Source organism: Otolemur garnettii, unplaced genomic scaffold (genome assembly GCF_000181295.1).
Source record: "Otolemur garnettii isolate 467f Iridium unplaced genomic scaffold, OtoGar3 scaffold00114, whole genome shotgun sequence".
NCBI lineage: Eukaryota > Metazoa > Chordata > Mammalia > Primates > Galagidae > Otolemur > Otolemur garnettii.
This window is the reverse complement of record NW_003852509.1, coordinates 5781112-5799271: the sequence shown is the minus strand read 5'-3', so window position 1 is coordinate 5799271 and position 18160 is coordinate 5781112. Positions and strand designations below refer to the sequence as shown.

Sequence of the window (18160 nt, the reverse complement as noted above, 5' to 3'; positions counted from 1 at the left end):
TCCAAAGAGCCTCCATAGTAGTCAGCCCAGTTGTTGGCTTTGAGCTGTGTTTCCTTGGCACATTGGCAGCAGGTGCCCTGCACAGGTCCAGAGAGCAGAAGGGATGGCACATGTCGGGGCCCTGCTGCCCCTAACTGGCCGCCTCAACTGTCCAGAAGCAGGGAAAAATCCAGAAATGGGAGCACAGACCTGGCAGGTTTTGTCCCCTGGTGGCATTATTTGACTCCCGTGCTCAGCCCTAACAGTTTTCCAGTTTGTAGACCAGGCAGAGAAGGACCAGGTGCAGTGGGCCACAGGGAGGAAAAGCTGGGGACCACTGGTGGGCAGGGTCCCGAGAGCTATCGCTGAACCCTAGCTCACTTGCGGAAGGGTGCCAGCCGGCTGATGCTGTGCCAGAAGGTAGATGGCTTCCGCCGCGGCTCTGCCAACACCAGGACCTGTGGTTGGGGCCGGCTACTGGGCAGCGCTGGGTGCTTCTGACGAGTCAGATAACAGGGCCGGCCAATGGCTGGGCAAGGAGAGATAGCAGGGTCACAGATATCAGAGTAAGCCCCTGCTATGGGGGTAGCATGGGGTCATCCCACAGCTCTGCCTCAGACCCTCCCTCTATGGAGGGATTTGCAGCCCAAAGAAGAGAATGCCCGGTTCCAAGGCCTTAGCTCCCATCTGTAGAAGTGGAGAGATTAGCTTCTTCCCACCCAGGTGGCTGGGAGGACGCCTACCAGAAAGTATGTATGTGGAGGAAGCCTGTCACTGGTGGTGCCTCTGGGAGTGGTGGGAGCACTATATGTGATCTAAGCCTTATTACCAGCAAAGGGCAATGGGCACCTCGGTGGGTCCAGGGGGCTTGTTTGGTTGGCTTTGGGTCAGAGATAGGAATGTCAGGAGGTGGGACTGCTGTCCACTTACTCTTGGGCTTCCCTGTGGCCTGCTGCTTGCTGGCATTCAGCATGGCCTGCTTCCTCTGCAGCTCAGTGATAGAGAAGCCTTGGGAGGGAGGGAAGCACAAGTGAGGCCCTGCCCCCTCCTCCCCACATTCCTCAGGCAGGGTCCTCTCTGCATGTCTGCATCTCCCACAGTGTTAGGGACCCCTCACAATTCAGGAAGCTCCAGGGCCTTCCCTGTGCCTGTCCATCTCACCTTGACCTGATGCCCCACCCCCACGTCCCCTGTGTCTACTGTCCTTCCTTTCTACTGCAGTAGAGGCTTTTCCCCAGACCAGAGCCAACGTGGTCACTGCCAAGAGTAATAGCGGGGGCCTGTGAACAGGAGCGGGGTGCAGCAGGGAGACGCCTCCTCACATGAGGAGGCTTCTGGAGCCACTACCAATCTCCCATTCCAGGGCTCTCCGAAGGCCTGTGCTGGCAGGGAAGCCACCTCCTGCCTCGCCAAGTCCCAGCAAGCAGGCATTAGGCAGAAGGCCCCTGCACATTGGAGTGTATGCACGTGTGTGTGTGTGTGTGCACCTCCACGCAGTGTAGGATGCCCACATGTCCGAGGACTGCATGATGAGGAAACACCACCACAGGACACAAGTGATCCTGTAAGTGGAGTGACAAAGGCAGTACCTTGTGTTTCATAACTGGCACAAAGAGGTGCCTGGAGCCTCGCCGGATGCTGACTCTATTTCAACACCGTCTGGCAGCCTAGTGAGCAGGAGGGCTGGGTGGGCAGAGCCCAGCAGGGTCTCATACCTGTCTCCTGGTCGAGCCGCACCTGCTCCCTTTCCCTGGCAAAGGCCTTGAGCCAGCGCTGCTTCTGCTCTGGCTTCCTGGTGCACAGCAGGTGGCTCTCCCCCGTGGTGCCACAGTGCAGCCTGAAGGCATTCTTGATGCTCACATGGAGGTCTCTGTCCTTCCCATCCTCCAGGTCTACCACTTCCAGGCCATCTATGTCTAGCCGGCCCTTGTAGTACAGCACATCCCGGCGAAGCAGGTCCTGCCAGACACCACTCTGAGCCCTACCCCAAATTATAGGACGCACGGTTTCTGGACCCACCCCTCCACCATGCTACAGGAGGAGGTGGTGGCTGTATACTCAACTCCCCTGCAGACAGCTGCAAAGGGTGCAGCAGGTCTGGTGTGGCCCACAACTGCTGAGCCATGAGTGGAGGGCCCTGCCTCCTCTGTCACAGCTGGTGACTAGCCATGGGTCTGCCCTGGCTTTGAGGTGTGCATTCTGGCATGGAGATGGCCATGAAAACTAAGATAGCAGCCCACACTGCACAGCAGGAAAGAACACCAGGGGACAGAGAGTGCTTCGTGGACAAAGGGACACTGGTCCATGTTTAGAAAGAGGAGCAGAAGCTGACACTGCAGGGGAGGCTGGAAGACAGCTGGACAGGGACCTCAGGGTGGTTTGGGAAGAGGATGCAGAGGTTTTCACGGAAATGAGAGGAAGCTTGAGGAGCAAGGATCTGGGTCAGAAGAAGGGTGGTCTCAGCAGCACCCACCCCGTCAGTCTACCAGAACTGCCTCTGGTCCCTGGGCTGCCCAGTTCATCTGCAGAGAGCCACCCTCAGGCCAGCTCTCAGGGCCTGGCAAGCACCTGTCCTCCGGGCAGCCATTCCCAGGCCTTTGCTTCACTCCTTCCACCTGCTCTTTCTGGGCCCACTCTAGGGTTAGAACAACTCTTATTACCTTCTTACAGTAGATAAGCTGGTGATCAAAGAGAAAGAACATTCTCTGCTGGCTCTTAGCTTGAGGCTGTGTAACTCGAGTCAGCTCCCCCGAGTAGATGAGTTCTGAGCTCCTGACCAAAAGATCTTCCCCCTGGGGAGCCCCAAGGAGAATCATGAGCTGAGTGCATCCAACCTCAGGCAACGCTTCTACCTCCCTGGTGGGTAGGTGGAGGTCTCCCCTGGCTGACCTGTGAGTTGGCTATCCTTGCAAAACAGGACCCCACTGTACCCAGAGGCTTCATGTGGCACTTCAGCACTTGGCAATGAGGCTAATTCAGATTGAGATGTGATCTCAGTGGAGACACAGTATGAAATAATGAACGTAAACTATTTCATTAATGACATTTTGTGATTATAAGTTGAAATGATATTTTAGACATACTGAGTTAAAATACTATTAAAATTAGTTTCACCTATTTTTTTTTTTTTTATTGAGACAGAGCCTCATGCTGTCCCCCTGGGTAGAGTGCCATGGCATCACAGCTCATAACAACCTCCAACTCCTGGGCTCAAGCGAGTCTCCTGTCTCCGCCTCCCAAGTAGCTGGGACTACAGGCGCCCGCCACAACGCCTGGCTATTTTTTGGTTGCAGCCGTCATCATTGTTTGGTGGGTCCGGGCTGGATTCAAACCCATCACCTCAGGTGTATGTGGCTGGCGCCTTAGCCACTTGAGCCACAGGCGCCAAGCCTCACCTATTCTCTTTCTCTCTCCTTTTAAGACTGATACTATAAAGTATAAAATTCTTATGTGGTTTACATATTTTGATTGGAAAGTGCTGCCCCAGAGAAAAATTAAGGGTGGCTAGAATTCTCTTTCGAGGCCAACTCTGAGTTCTAAGGAGGCCCTCTTCCCAGCTAGGTGTCTTTTTTTTCAGACAGAGTCTCAAGCAGTCACCTTGGATAGAGTGCTGTAGCATCATAGCTCACAGCAACCTCCAGCTTGGACTCATGGGATCCTCTTGCCCCAGTTTTTCTATTTTTAGTAGAGACAGGGTCTTGCTTTTGCTCAGGTTGGTCTCAAACTCGAGCTCATGAGCTTGAACTCACCCACCTTAGCCTCCCAGAATGCTAGGATTACAGGCATGAACCACCGCACCCAGCCTTTCTAGCTAGATGTACCTGAGGTCCATCCTCTGTTATTGGGCCTTCAAAGTTTTAGACTAAGCACCAACCCCTTCAGTTCCTCCTTAAAAATGCAAACCACAGCCAGAAGTTGTCCACAGTATCAGGTTTGGATGAGTGAGTTTGCAGGAGTCCTTGGCAAAGGCTAGGCCATAGAATCAATTGCCCACATTGCTTAGCCCTACTCCAGGGTTTCTAATTGAGTTATGTTGAAGTGGGGCCCAGGAATCTGTATTTTTATAACATTTTATGGGTGATTGTGGTTGATTTTCAGGTCATTTTTTTTTTTCCCTGATAGCTGGTAGAGTGCATGGCAGGCAGCACCAGTACCCGTGTGGGCAGGGAAACATCAGGAGCAGGGCTTCAGATGAGATCGGGCGCATTCAGGGTGGTATGGCCATAGACAGGAGGAGGAAGATTGGCAGGGGTACAGAGGGGGACAGGAGCATTGTAGTTCTAAGGCCTTGTTGCTTCAGAAGGCAGGACTGGCAGACATGGGAATGTGCAGGCCAGAAAAATGAAACCAGAAGGTCATGCTGGGTAGCCCTACACCCTCTGCTGGGAATACCAGAAATTAATTAAAAGGGATCCAAACTGTCTCCCAAGGCAGAGGAACAGAGCACTTGTGCTGGGGCTTCTCCTGGGCAGGCTGACTGCTCGTGAGAATTGAGTGATCTTTCATATGGGGAAGAGGCCAGCAGGACAGAAGCCAGTCCTGGTTGGCAGCCATGAGGGCCTGGTACCCACATCAGGACGTTTCTTTCCCACCACCAGCATGTTTGATAGTTCATGGCTCCTTGCTTTAGTTTTTTCTAGATGTTTCAGGGGCAAGCATGGTTTTAAACCAAGAGGCCAAAACCTTGTAGTATTTTTTTGGACCCCTGGGCCCTCCTCACCTCCCAGTCTTCTATGGAGCTCTGCCACTGAGCAATCTTGTCAATGTTTTCAAGTCTCCGTTTCCGTTCATTGATGAGCCGTGCCACGTTCTTCATGGCATGCAAAGCAGCTTCGACATCCTTGAAGTCCCTGGGGCAGAACAGAGATGGGGAATGTGGGGCTTCCTGCAGCCCCCAAGTATGGAGTTGCTTCCTGCTGTGGGTGGGCCCCTTGGCTACATCCTCACCCCTCAAATGCACAGATGTTCTCTGCCCCAAGCAAGGGGAGCTTGTGAGAGCAGGACTGGCTTTTCTACAGCAGTGTCCTGCACATAGCTGTCTCCCTGCCTTGCCCTCCTACCTGTGCTGGGGGTGCGTATACTTGAGCAGCTCAGCCAGCTGCAGAGGGTACTTGCAGATCTTCTGCACTGGGGTCAGCAGGAAGCCATCCAAGGAGATGTCGATCATCTTTTGCAGCAGCCGGCAGGCCTCGAAGAAGTACACATACTTGCTGAGCTTGGTGAGCCGTGAGAGTTCGACGCAGGCATTGGGGTGGTTGTTACAATACTCAGAGTAGATCTGGAAGTCCGCTTGCTGGGGGCACAGGTGGAGGTTAGAATGGCATCTCCTCACACAAGAAAACCCAGCCACATGTCTGGTAAGTGCAGAGCTTCTGCACGGCTTCAGCAGCAGGCTCAGGGTGCCCAGGGTCTGTCTACCTACTTCAGAAGGCACAGTGCTGGAGTTATGCCCAGGGAGGGAAAGAACCCTGGGAAGGAGTGCCGCCTGCCCTGGCCTCCTTCCAGCCTTCTCAGCAAGGCCTTCCGCAGAGATTCTGGCTGTAATCTATGTTAATGAGGAAGGGCTGTCTAGGCCAAAAGCAGGGTGTGGGATATAGACCTGCTTTGCACAACCCCACGTGACTGCCCCCAGGAGAGGGATAAAACAAGTCCTTTCACTACCAAGGGAGACCAGGAGTTCCACCTAGACCAGACCAATCCAATGAACTTTGGCTAAATGGAAACTGGCATTTAAAGTAGATGCAAGCTATGGATTCCACACAAAACCCAGTATTACTGACAGGGTGAGTTACTCCATAATCTGCTTTGACCAGCCCTTAGGGCGCTAAGCAGGTGGCTCAGCCCACCTGTGCCTTCCTCTGTCAAAGCACTCCGGGCCGTGAGATGCCCCAGGCGCCTCCCCTGACTCGGCCGCTCCGTAGCTCCTGACACTAATGAGGTTTGGGCTGCGGACAGGTAGAGGGCCGGGGCTTGGGTACCCGGAATGTGGAAGGTCCTGGGAAGAGAGCAGTGCACGGTCCGGGTTTGGGAGAGGGGCACTGCCATGCTTAGGCGCTCAGGAGGGCCGGTCCCTACACGTAAAGGGCGGGAGCGCTCACGTGCTCCAGAAAGCAGGCGCCCAGCTCGCTCAGGTGCGGACGTTCCCGGTTGAACTTTTGCTCCAGGGCCCTCACGAACGCCTTCTGGCAGCGGTAGATGTCCTCGATGTTCCCGAATATGGTGCGCAGCTGCTCCTCGCTGAACATGTCCGCGCGCTTGCGGCACTGCCGGAGGTAGCCCTGGGGGCGGGGCGCGTCAGCCCGCCCGCCCCACGCCGCCACGCGGAGCCGCTGCCGCCGCGCCCCGCCCCTGCCCTGCCGCCCACCCGCCGCACCTCACAGATGTCGCGCAGGTGCTTTATGTAGTCTCGCTCGGTGCTGAGGATCTCGTTGATGACGTTGGTGCGCATCTGGTCCTTGCTGTTCTGCGCCTCTGGTCCGCCGTCCCCGGCCCCGCTGTCCCCGGCCCGCGGGGTTTCGTCGTCCGCGGGCTCATCCTGGTTCACCCGCAGCTGCAGACAGGGCGCGGCCCGTCAGCGCCCCGCGTCCCTCGGGGCCAGAAAAGCTGTTTTCCGAGGTCCCGCAGGACGCACAGGGTCGTCGGGCCGGCCGCAGGCTTTCCCACCACATACCCTGCACAGAGGGCCAGCTAGCCGCCCACCGCGGCCGCTGCCAATGTTACCAGGGACTACCCGGCCCCTGCGAAGGCGCCGCGCTCTCCCGCCCTACACTCGGCCAATGCTCAGTGCAGAGGCAGTACCTGCCCATATCGAGCCCTTGAGGGGCTGTAACACACCTGCAACTTAGGGAACGGCTTGGGCCACAGAATGGACAGTTTGCCCAGGGGTTCTGGGAAGGAGGCGCACCTGGGTTCTTGTTGGCAATCAGAGACCACCTGAGAGAATCTGGGCGCGTTCCCTGTGATCCCTACGGCTAATGACTTAACTTGTCCGTGCCTCAGTTTCCTCAGGTTGTAAGTCGTGGTTCCCACCTCTCAGTGCTGAGTGTTAATGGGGTGGCCCATGTGAGCGTCCTGCGCAGTCATTTCTGACCTCCTGCTCTTTCTAGCCTCTAGGGCTGACGGAGGGTGGGGGAGATGGAGGGCTGTGTCACTCTCTGACATTCAGCTTTCTGACACTCCCCCACCCCACCCTGGGCACCGGTGGCCCAACATCTCCGCCAAACCTATTTCTGGCTTCGGTCTGAGCAAAGTCAGTTACTGTCAGGGGCCCCGACCAGGAGCAGCTCAGGGAGGAACCTTACCCGCACGAAGCTGGCTGGAAACCACCCTTCGCCATCAGCAACTCGGCCCCACCACCACTCTCTGTTGGTGGCATCCATCACTTCAATGACGTCCCCAGCTTTGAAGCCCAGTTCCTGGTCATCCATGGTGACATGGTCCCAGAGCGCTTCAGCACAGACCACACTGCCATCACTGAGAAGCTGCAGAGAGAGTCATGGGCAGGCAGGTCAGTGGGGTGGGGCTGCCTGGGCCTCCCTACCCTCTGGCCCCACACCTTGCAGCCCTGGGAAGAGCCCAGAAAGCTCCATTCCTGGAGTGGGCTGTATCCTGGCATGTGTAGACTGTCAGGGTTCAGTAACGGAGCCTGACACGGATTCTGTGAACTGACCACAGAAGCTGATCCTACTTCAGAGACTGCCCAGCTTGTTGGGAGAGAGGCAGCATTAGAGGGGCTGGCTCCCGAGGCACAAGAAGCCCGCGTCATCCAGACTCCACCTGCTTGGCCACCAGAGTCTGGGCACAGTTTGCAGTGGTTTTTTGACACTTGCAGAACCATTCTCATGGGACCCCTGTCCAAACCCCTACTGCCCAGGGTCCTCAGCCTCGAGCCTAAGGGTCTAGTTTTAATTATTCCAACCTCCTGTTTCATTCCTAGCTCTATAAGTAGGACTGTTGCAGCTGCTCACTTTGTGACAGGACTTTCAGGGTCACTCTCCCATACTGTGTTACCAAGTCGCCCACTTTATACTTAGCTGGCATGGCACATTTCTTTTCCTTTGCTCATATAACTGGTATGGGTCCTTTCTTCTGAGTGGTGTGGACCTATGTACCACAAGGCACACGCCCTTGCCCCTCCGGGTCAACCCTTGCACAGGGAGCCCATTTCCTGTGGGGCTGCCCCCAGCTTTCCTGTAATGTGGCCTCTGTTTCCACTTCATGAATGAAGCTTCTCAGGCTTGGGGCAGGAGAGTTGGGCTGGAGGCTGCACAAGAGGTGAGGTCCATACCTTTCCCTGCTGGGACCTAACATTTGTGCCAGTTGCCATTCTTGCCTAAGTGGTCAAGAATGAATTGGGGCACCAGCTGCCAGATCCTGTGCAGACCACTCATCTGATCTGCCCCCACCCCAGATGAGCCCTCCCTTGGCTTCACTGGGTGTCCCTGGGCAATGAAAGTACAAATCCTCACATCAGCCGGGGAATTAAGGGACTCTCTGCACCTTCCCCTGAGTTCCAGTGCTGTCTTAGAGGCCTCTGTACCATGTGGGCAGGGCGAAGCCTGGGACTGGCCATGAGAGCACTCAAGCCCACTCAGGCTAGGACCTTTCTTCCAGGGGAGGGTCTGAGCAAGCAGGTTCAGGTAAAGATGAACCACTTGTTCTTCCTGTTGCCTGGGGTGACACCTGCTCCACACAGAGTAATCCCCTAGCCTGTGAGCATGTGTACCCTCAGTGTGGAAGCTGCTCAGGGGCTGCAGACTTCCCGAGGTCCCTGCAGGGAGCCAGGCATAGAGCGCTAGGTTACTCCTGGGGGACAGCAGGGCTCCACTGTGCACCATCACACTCATTCCCAGCTACAGAGTCCTGCAGCTGAGCCTGGCCTCCAGGATCACGATCTGCTGGCTGCCACACAACGGGAGGATACTGGACAACTCAGCAAGACCACATAAGAGGAGCCAGCCTGAACATGGGGACCTGTCACCCCCACCCCAAAGTGGCCTTCTTCATGAGCCCTTGGAGCCTGTGACTCCGCAGAAGGCAGAAAGCAGATGCGGTGGTGTGGGCAAGCCAGTGAGAATATGGGCTGCAGGAGAAATGTCCTGACCTGCAGTCTGACTGTAGGTCATGAAGAAGAAACCACTCAGCATGCTCCACTCCCAGATGGTTCCCAGGTGAGGTGTCTTCCTCTGTCCCAGGTTCCCTCAAATGAGTCCTGAGCAGAAGCCTGTGCCGCCCCCCACCCCCGCCCCTTTTATGCTGCCAGTCCACGTAGGTGGCTTCCCACACAACTGCCAGGGAGGCAGAGCTTCACTGAGAGACCAGGGTTCCAGGCACCATTAAGAACAAGCCCCACACCTGCCTAGTTACTTGTGGGGGTGGGGAGGAGAGGTGTTAGTTGCCTTTGTCTCTGCAGCATGCCTGGTGCAGGGACAGACACATGGCGGTGAGCAAGCCCGCTGGTGTCTCTGTGCCTCCCATCAGTGTAACAGTGTCTGCCCTATGGGACACAGCTCTGTGTAGACCCACAAATGGGAGGTACTCTTAGTAGTGACATTAAATCTGTGTTGTCACCAAGACAAAATGTGGCTCCAAGAGAGATGCTCAGAGACACGCTCCACCTCGACTGCAGCCCCAGAGAAGCCAGGGTCCTGGGTGGGGGGGTTACTGGCAGAGGCCCTCCCCAGCACCGTGTCTTAGGTTCTGCTACACCTGAGCCAGAAATTGAGCTCAGCCCTCTGGGGTGAGGCGTCCTCTCAGCCTGGTAGTGGAGTGCAGAGGCTGGCTCTGAGGCACAGGGACTAAGTTTATGTGGGGGCCTGCGGGGCTGTTCAGTGGAGGGGCAAGTGCAAGACCAAGAGGAGCCGGGGGCAGAGAGCAGGATCCCCTCCAGTGCCTCTGTGGTTCTGACTGGGAACCAGGGATAGCAGCCCTGCAACCAGCCTCAGCCCCTGACGACTCCCACCGCCCTGCCCCACCCCCACCCCGCCCTCTCGCACATGGGGAGTCCCGCAGAATGCCCAGTTGTACGGGTCAGCAAGCCTCTGTCCCCTAGAGAGACTCACACCACTTATTTCAAGTCCTAAAACGGAAAAAGCAATGCAGGTAAGGTCCAAGGGGTGCCCAAGCATCTCCCACAGACCTCGCTAACCCAGAGATGCCCGGTTCCACTCACCCGGCAGTTGTCACATGCACTCCGTTTCCAGACAACCAGCCAGCCGCAGCCACAGCTGTACCCGCATTCTCCGTTACACGGAGACGCGCCATTTTGGCCACCCCCTTACCCCTCACACAGAGAACACAGATCAGATGAAAGGACCCCCTGGCACTTGTGCCGCCACGCCCCAGTCACCGGTTTGGCGGTACCCCCAATGAGCACGTGAGGTGGCAGGACGGTCTCCCCTCTGAGTCCGGTGTGGAGGCCGTGGGTGACAGCGGCTGCGGTGCCAACGTCTGCGCCACTCACCCTGGCGCGGTCCCCCGCGGCGCCCTGAGAGGCCGCTTAGCGGAAGGCCAGCAGGAATATCAGCACGACGTTGATGAGGACGAGGAGCACCAGCACGGCGGACACCACCACGCGCTGGGCGCCGGGGGGCAGGTTGCAGCGCAGCAGGGCGCGCAGGGCGCTCCCGGGCGCCGCGGGGCCACGCCGGGGCTGCGGGCCCCTGGCCATGGCGTGCCGCCTCCCGGCTCGGTGCCGGCCGGAGCCGGCCGGGCGCAACCTGGGGAGGGCGGAGCGCCTGCGCCCGCCCGCCCGGCTCCTCCCGCTCGGCGGCGCGGCGCGGCGCTCTGCGTCCTCCGGGCTCCGCGTGTGGAGGGGGCTCGGAGGGGCTGCGGCGGCCCGGCGTGCGCTGCGCCCCGCCCTCGCGCCTGCTGGGAGGGGCCGGGTACCCTTCACGCAGCCAAAAAGGCCCTGGTCCCGCCTGCCAGGCGCACAGACGGGCGCGAGGGCTCCCTGGGAACTCGCTGTCACAGACCGAGGGCAAAACGCCTGCCTCCACCGCTCTGGGAGGGATGGGCCAGGGGCTCTGACTGCTGACGAGGCCCCGCAGGCTGCTGCTTCCCACGGCAGTGAGGGCGGGCCCGAGGCTGATCTGCTCCGCGTAGGAAGGCAGGCACGGTCCGACTGACGCACGCAGAGGAGCTCTTCCCGCTGACCTCGGTGTCAAGGCAGCATTTTGATCCTTTGGAAAAGCAACAGCTTTCTGCCCTTTTATAAAAATCCTAGGCCGGGAATGCTACCTCCGCCAGACACTGGTAGCTTTAACCCGGAGAGTCTCTGCTCTCGTTGTGTCTCCATAGAGAGCTCAGTCGAGGTCAGTGTGTACCTCTGAGAGAAGGCAAGACTGGTGGAGAGCACTGAGCCCCCTGCACGGCTCAGGCGTGGTTAAAGATCTTTGAGTAACAATCTCCGTCTCTGACCACCGGGACAGGAAGAGCCCCTGGAGGGCAGTAGGGGGGCACCCTGAGGGTATGTATGCAGAGGCTGGCTCTTCACACGTGCGTGGCTTTGTCTCTGTACGCCCAGCTTGCCGTGTGCACCAGCTCGACACGTGTGCGAGTATACGTGAGAACACTCACAAATGTCAGCGTCCAGCTGAGGACTCCAAAGCAGAGTGGGTGCCAGGTGTGTGTACACATACGTACTTGTGTATACATGTGGGTACTTCTGTGTGTGTACACATGTGGGTATCTGTGCATGCACAGGTCAGAGAAGCATGGTCTTGCATCTGGAGGTCCAGTCTAGGCCCATCTGTCCTGCCTAGTTCTTCAAAAGACCCTGGGCTAAAGGTTTGCTCCCTGAAGCTCTCAGGAGTGTTGGGGATCAGAAGACAGCTAAAGGCTCCCTGCACCTTTAAGCTCCATCAGTCCTTGTGTAAGACTGCTGTGCCCTCTCTGGGGGTACACCTTGGAGTCCTTGTGACTACACCTGTGGTTCCAGAGTAACTGCCCAAGAGACAAGGTGCAGAGGACTGTATGACCCCCAGCACAGCGGGTCTGTGAACTTGCTGGCCAGTGAGGTGTTGAGTGCTCTGGGGTCTGCAGCCCCATTGGGGGGCTGGGCCAGGACAGGGAGGCATGGGTAAATCCTTCAGTTCTGGGCACAGCCTCTGTCCCATGAATAGCAGAGCAGCCTAGGGAGGCCTGAATGTCACAGAAGGACCACTGACTTGGGCTAGATCAAAGACTGAGGGGGTCCTCCACTTTTGCCCAGGAGGGGTCACCAGCCTACACAGAGTGTGCCCCCCCAAAAATGTGTACTCATTTAAAGAAAGGAAAAAATACTGTATTAAATTTCTAATACCCAAGTTACATTTGACTCCTGCAATCGTAAGAGGTGCTCAATGTGACTTGTCGGCTGGGAGCCTGTGGCTCAAGTGGCTAAGGCGCCAGCCACATACACCTAAGGTGGCGGGTTTGAATCCCCAGCCCGGGTCCGCCAAACAACAATGATGGCTGCAACCAAAAAAATGGCCAGGCGCTGTGGCGGGGCTCCTGTAGTCCCAGCTACTTGGGAGGCTGAGGCAGGAGACTCGCTTGAGCACAGGAGTTGGAGGTTGCTATGAGCGTGATGCCATGGCACTCTACCCAGGGGGATAGCTTGAGGCTCTGTCTCAAAAAAAAAAAAATGTGACTTGTCTTCATCTTTTGTTATTGGTATATAGTTTCTTTATTAAAATGTGTATACATTTTTTTTTGAACCTTGTGTATGTCCCCAAGAGGTGGGTGCACAGCAAGGGTGACAGTGGCAACAGCTTTTCTGTGTGTGTTTCATGACCAAAAGCACAACCGAAAAGCTGGAAGGCAAAGGCCTAGGGCCTTACAGGGTTTGAGCTGGATTGCTCCACCAGGGAGGGGAGTGGCCCCTGGGCTGGTGGCAGGCCTGAGGTGGAAGGGGAGGGGGAATGGTTTGGGGAGCACAGAGGGACAAGAAATTGAAAGGGACTGTGCAGGGGCTGGCTACCAGGCAACCTCACAGCCCTGGGCAATTGTGGCTGGAGGGGCTCTGGGAAACTTGGAGCTGCTCCTGCCCCTCTCAGAGAGCATCTAAGCCCAAGTTGTCCAGCACAAGGTGTGTGGGGCACCACCAGGCTTCTCCTGGGGCTGGGTGGGAGTGAGGGACAGGAGCCAGGTCAGTGTCACAGGAGCTCAGGGACACTTGGAGAGTCAGACTGACTCCTCGTTTCCTGCACTTCTGGGTGTCACTCTAAGTGTTGTGAAAGTCTTGGGAAGGGAGTCTGCCTTCTACCCCCATCTGCCCCCATGGCTGGCTGGCAGGACAGTGTGCCCCACCTTGCTGCTGGCCTAATTCTAACACGCTTTTATGCTTCAAGCCCAGTTGGGATGGAGGGTCCATGGCTGTTTGCTCAAATCTGTCTGCCTTCTAGTTTGGGCTTTGTGTCCTGTCAATAGGAGGATCAGAAGCTGCCTCTGGTCTCTCCTTCAGCATCCTTCAGCAGGGAGACCAGAGCGGCTCCAGCACGGGCACACTGAGGGGACACAACACCCAAGGCCCTCGGAACCTCTTAGGGAGCCAAGAGGAAGCTCTGGGTGGGGCCTGGCTGTCAGGGGACAGGTGTGCCCATAGGAGCAAGTGGGTAGCAGGAGACCCCAGGGCTCCCCAGTAGGAACTATGTCATCCTCTCCCTGGTCACTACATCCTACACACTGGCCACACTGCCACTGCTGTGGGGTGCAGTTGGGTGGTCACACACTAATGGGGCACTTCTGGCTTTAGCTTCACCTCTTCAGAAGTCCTAGGGCTAAGGGTGTCCTCAGGCCTGACTGCAGGGAGGGCAGCCCACCCCAGAAGGGCCAAGTAGAGAGGTGGGGCAAGGGACTGGACCATGGGGCAAAGCCACAAGAAGAGAGGGGCTCCTCTGGGCACTGAAGACAATCAGCACTCACATTCCTTAATTCATCTTGCAGGGACTGGGCGATCCCAAGGGGCAAAGCACAAGTGAGTGCAAGGAATGCAACACTTAGTAGAATAGGCACTACTTCCCCAGAGCACAGGAGAGGTGCAGTGCCCACACACACACACTGGGTGGCAGCTTTCTGACAAAGGACTCTGCCTCTTGCTCAGTTGCACCCTGTTGCCTGCACACCACCTGACGCAGTAAGTACTCAGTATTATGTGATATGTGCATGCAACACACACGAACAGACAGCACACGCACAGCCTTTACACATAGTGTGTACACACATGCACGCAGACATGCGAATACAAAAGTCACTCCTTACATATCCAGAACACAAACTGACTGCCTCACTAGTCTCCCCTGTGTCTACAGGTCTCCAGGCCAGAAGGTTGGGGTTCCCTTCCACTTAGGAAATGGAGATGTGGTTTCCCCTTCTCAGTTCAACACCAATAAGAAAGTGTCACAATTTAGAGCCCCCGCATTCTTAGAAAATAGAAGTGAATGTGTGATTTTAGAGCAAGCCAAGTATTAGTGAGGACTTGCCTCTGACACCTGTTGCTTTGATCACCTTTAGGTATGAAACTCACAATAACCCCCAACCCTGCCATAAAGCTTCTTAGTAAGCACACAGGGGCTGTGGAAGCTGCCTTCGGAGGGCTGGGGAACTAGCCTCATTGGACACTCACCTGGTGTATCTTTTCAAAAAGTTTCTGAAGAGATGAGTCTTTTCAATATGTCCAGCAAATCACAGCAAGCAGGCATTGCCTTTCCTGAGTACCCAAGACAAGCCAGGCACAATGGGTGCAGGTGCCACTCTACCTGCCACAAAGAGGGACTGCCTTGTTGCAGGTGCTGCACTGGCCCCAGAAGGTGGCCTCCAAGCTCTGACCTGCCTTCCTGCTGCCTCTTTCAGGGTGGCATTTCTTGGCCTTTCTATATCAGGATCTGGAAGCCATGGTGGATCCAGTGAGGGTGAGCAGTCAAGTGCACCTCAACTGGGTCAGGAACCTGCCTTCCAGGACCAGTCTGTGGCTCACTGGAGAGGGGCTCCTTGCCCTGACTTGCTATTGTCCTTGTGATGTGGCACAGCCTCTTTCCTGAGGGCACAGTGAAGGTCCAGGGAGGACATTCCTGGAAAGGGAGTATCTAAACACATGTAGGTGCACCAGCATCTACTCCAATGCCAAGAAAGACCTTTGCAGTAACAGGATGCAAATTCTCCAAGCAGCCCAAATGGGTGCTTATAAAATTCATAATCTAAGTTTCTATGCTCCTCTGCCACAGAATATTGTTCATATTTGTTCTTTCTGTGGCCAAAGCACCTTAGAATGAACAACCTGTCAAGGAAATGAGAGCCTCAAAAGGTACCTCCTTGCCAGCAGCAAGATATACTACTCAATAATTTCACCATCAGGTAGGAGACATACAACTGTAAAATGCAGAAACAAGAACTCTGATCATGCCGCATGTACCCCCAGTCAAGTAACCCCCACTTCTCCAGGTTCCCTGAGAGTTGTGTTACTTTCTTCTTCATCATCTTCTTGGTCATTAGAGATTTACTGAGAACCCACCCCGGCCAGGCTGTGTACATTCTCTGCTTCCATCAGTCCTCATGCAACCTCATGGTCAAATGAACCACTTCTGATAGTCACCTGCGCAGAGTGGCATGCCACCCACATCTGACAGGCCCCTACTGGAGCAGAGGAGGCAGCAGCCTGAGTCTTCATGGAAAAGCACAACCATTGCCTGTGAATTCTGCTCACCATGCCATTATTTATTTATTTTTTTGAGACAGAGTCTCACTTTGTCATCCTTGGTAGAGTACCCTGGTGTCATAGCTCACAGCAACCTCAAACTCTTGGGCTCAAGAGATTCTCTTGCATTAGCCTTCTGAGTAGCTGGGACCACAGGCATCTGCCACAATACCCAGTTATTTTTTTAGAGATGGGGTCTTTCTCTTGCTCAAGTGGGTCTCAAACTCCTAAGCTCAAGCAATCCACCCACCTCAGCCTCCCGGAGTGCTAGGATTACAGGCTTGAGCCACTGCACCTGGCTCATGGCATGATTTCAGAATACCTTCTATCCACAATAGCTTAGAGAGGCACTTTAAAGAGAAAGGTATTATTTGTTGGAAAAACTAACTTATTTTTGCATGTTTATTTTCTATATGTCATGGATTTTGAATAATGCATTATATAAGCACTATTTTAAAACACTGTCTAGAGCCAGGCCTCTAAGAAGAGTTCCTAGGCATTGGAACTCTGTCTAGTGGCTGTTCCCATTCTGGACAGTTCCTACTCTGTCCAGCCGGGAGCAATGACTGTTCCTTACTGGTTTCTGAGAAGCCTTCCAGCCCATTCATTCACAAAAAGGTTAAAGTCTAACTGTTTCCTCTTCATGAGGAAAAATCTGAGTGCTGCAGGCTCCTGGGTTGCCAGATTCTGATTTTGTGAAGCAGAAACACACCAGTACTTTGTGACCAGAACGTGGTGTTTGAGCATCTAGTGAAACTGCCATTATGTTCCACAACCCTCCAAATGAAACAAGCAAGGGAGAAAATAGGAAGATACAGGAGAAAAATCGAGGAGAATGAATCAAAGTCTCAAAATTGCTCTCTCCTAGGAGAGTTTCCCACAATTTGGGTGGGAAACTCGTTCTGCACACATGAGGTTTCTCACTAATTTCTTCTGCTTAGGTAGGAATAACAAAATATGGTCACTTGCATGCAGTTGTCATAGCAACGGCAATACTTTTGTACTCTTGGTGTCAACAGGAGGGAAAACAGTTTTCACTGGCCTTGTTTCTCAGTCTGCTGGTAAGAGGGTCAGAGGCTGGAGGCATGGGGGAAACCCTGGCCTCCCTTTGACCAACTGTGCTCCCTTCCAGGAGGCTCTTGGAGCTGCTCCAGCAGCCTAGCAGGCCTGCTCTTCTGGGCTCTGTGGGCCCAGGAGGGCATGGGGTAGTTCTGTGTCTGGACAAATTCTGCTCTTGACACCACATTCTAAAGTGAGAGCCACAGGCTAAAGCCTGGCTGTGAGTAGCCAGCAGTATTATCACCTGCCTGGAACACAGGCAGTGGACATCTGTCCAGCCTGAGTGTGCTAGAGTTGCCCTGACAGCCAGGGCCACATCTGTCCAGTCCCCACCCCTGTCCGCATAGCCCTGGCCCTACCTCATTGATGGCCAGCTGCTCGCCGCCCCCTCCAGGGTGGCTATAGTGGTGGCCAGAGCCGTGCAGGTCCTCATACAGGTCTTCCTCGCTCCCTGCCTCGTCAGCACGCATGGCCGAGTCCAGAGCTCCATCAGGCATAGCTGCAAGGAGAGACAGCAGCTGGCAAAGTGGAGCGAGCTCGAGAGGGAGGGGGAGCATGCAGAGAATCCGAGCCACAGAACAGACACTCTCCAGTGAAAGGGGAAGGCTGGGGAGCTAGGTTCTCAAACCATCCTTCCTGCAAAAAATGTGGCCTGGTTAAAAGAATGCATCAGCCGATTCACACCACCAGCCACTAGGGCAAGAAATGTGAGTACCCACCACAGCACCCCATTCAGGAGTCTCCTAGGTCAGATTCAGTTGTCTATGGTATAAGGCTCTTAAGAAAAATGTTAAAATTTTGTTATGAAATATACGCTTATGTGTGTGTACTGCAAGAAAACATACAGCATATGCACGCAAATACAGTTGGAAATGCAATGAATGACCAGTCCTGGTACTCCTACCTCCTCCTGTCCCACTCCCCTCTCACTCGTATAGAGGCATCCAGGAGTCCGCAGTTTTTATATCTCATTCCCATGCTTGTCTTTGTTGCAGCGTTGATTCTGCCCAGTTACGCCATCCAGCACGTGCCCTTCTCTGGCTCTTCTCACTCAACTGCTTGTGTAGCTGTAGTTTGATGTACATTCACTGACTTACAGTTTTGTTTCTGTAAATCTCTCAAACGTAGTGTGTCTTCTGTCCCCACTGGCCCAGGGTGGGCTGCTCCCTGTGCTGCTGCTGCGCACCTGTCCACACACCTGGGCACGCCTCCGAGGGTTTCTCCAGGGCACCGCGCCTCCAAGGATGTCTCCAGGGCACTATTCCTCAGCTTCGTTCTCGTGACTGCCCCTCTAGGGAGCCTTTATCACATTGTTCTCCTAACCGTTTCCTGTACACCATGAAATTTTGATGCCACAAATTTATATTTCCTTTAATGTGAAATTTCTGAGTTTTACCATTTTTTCTATTGAGTTGCTTACATTTAACATATCATTGGGGTAAAAATATG

The 18160-nt window shown here is 55.1% G+C and overlaps 1 protein-coding gene across 1 annotated transcript in view; it reads right to left on the bottom strand.

The window, feature by feature from the left end:
* Window positions 1–311: 311 nt before the first annotated feature.
* ARHGEF4 (Rho guanine nucleotide exchange factor 4) overlaps window positions 312–18160 on the bottom strand; it is a 123236-nt gene continuing 105387 nt past the window's right edge. The window contains exons 4-13 of the mRNA XM_012809829.2: window positions 17071–17210; window positions 7281–7460; window positions 6353–6529; window positions 6078–6257; window positions 5040–5272; window positions 4700–4829; window positions 2640–2771; window positions 1695–1938; window positions 910–987; window positions 312–508 (exon numbers count right to left, since the gene is read on the bottom strand). Of these exons, the coding sequence (XP_012665283.1) occupies window positions 357–508; window positions 910–987; window positions 1695–1938; window positions 2640–2771; window positions 4700–4829; window positions 5040–5272; window positions 6078–6257; window positions 6353–6529; window positions 7281–7460; window positions 17071–17210 (1646 nt within the window). The 3' untranslated portion in view covers window positions 312–356. The remainder of the gene's footprint in view (window positions 509–909; window positions 988–1694; window positions 1939–2639; window positions 2772–4699; window positions 4830–5039; window positions 5273–6077; window positions 6258–6352; window positions 6530–7280; window positions 7461–17070; window positions 17211–18160) is intronic.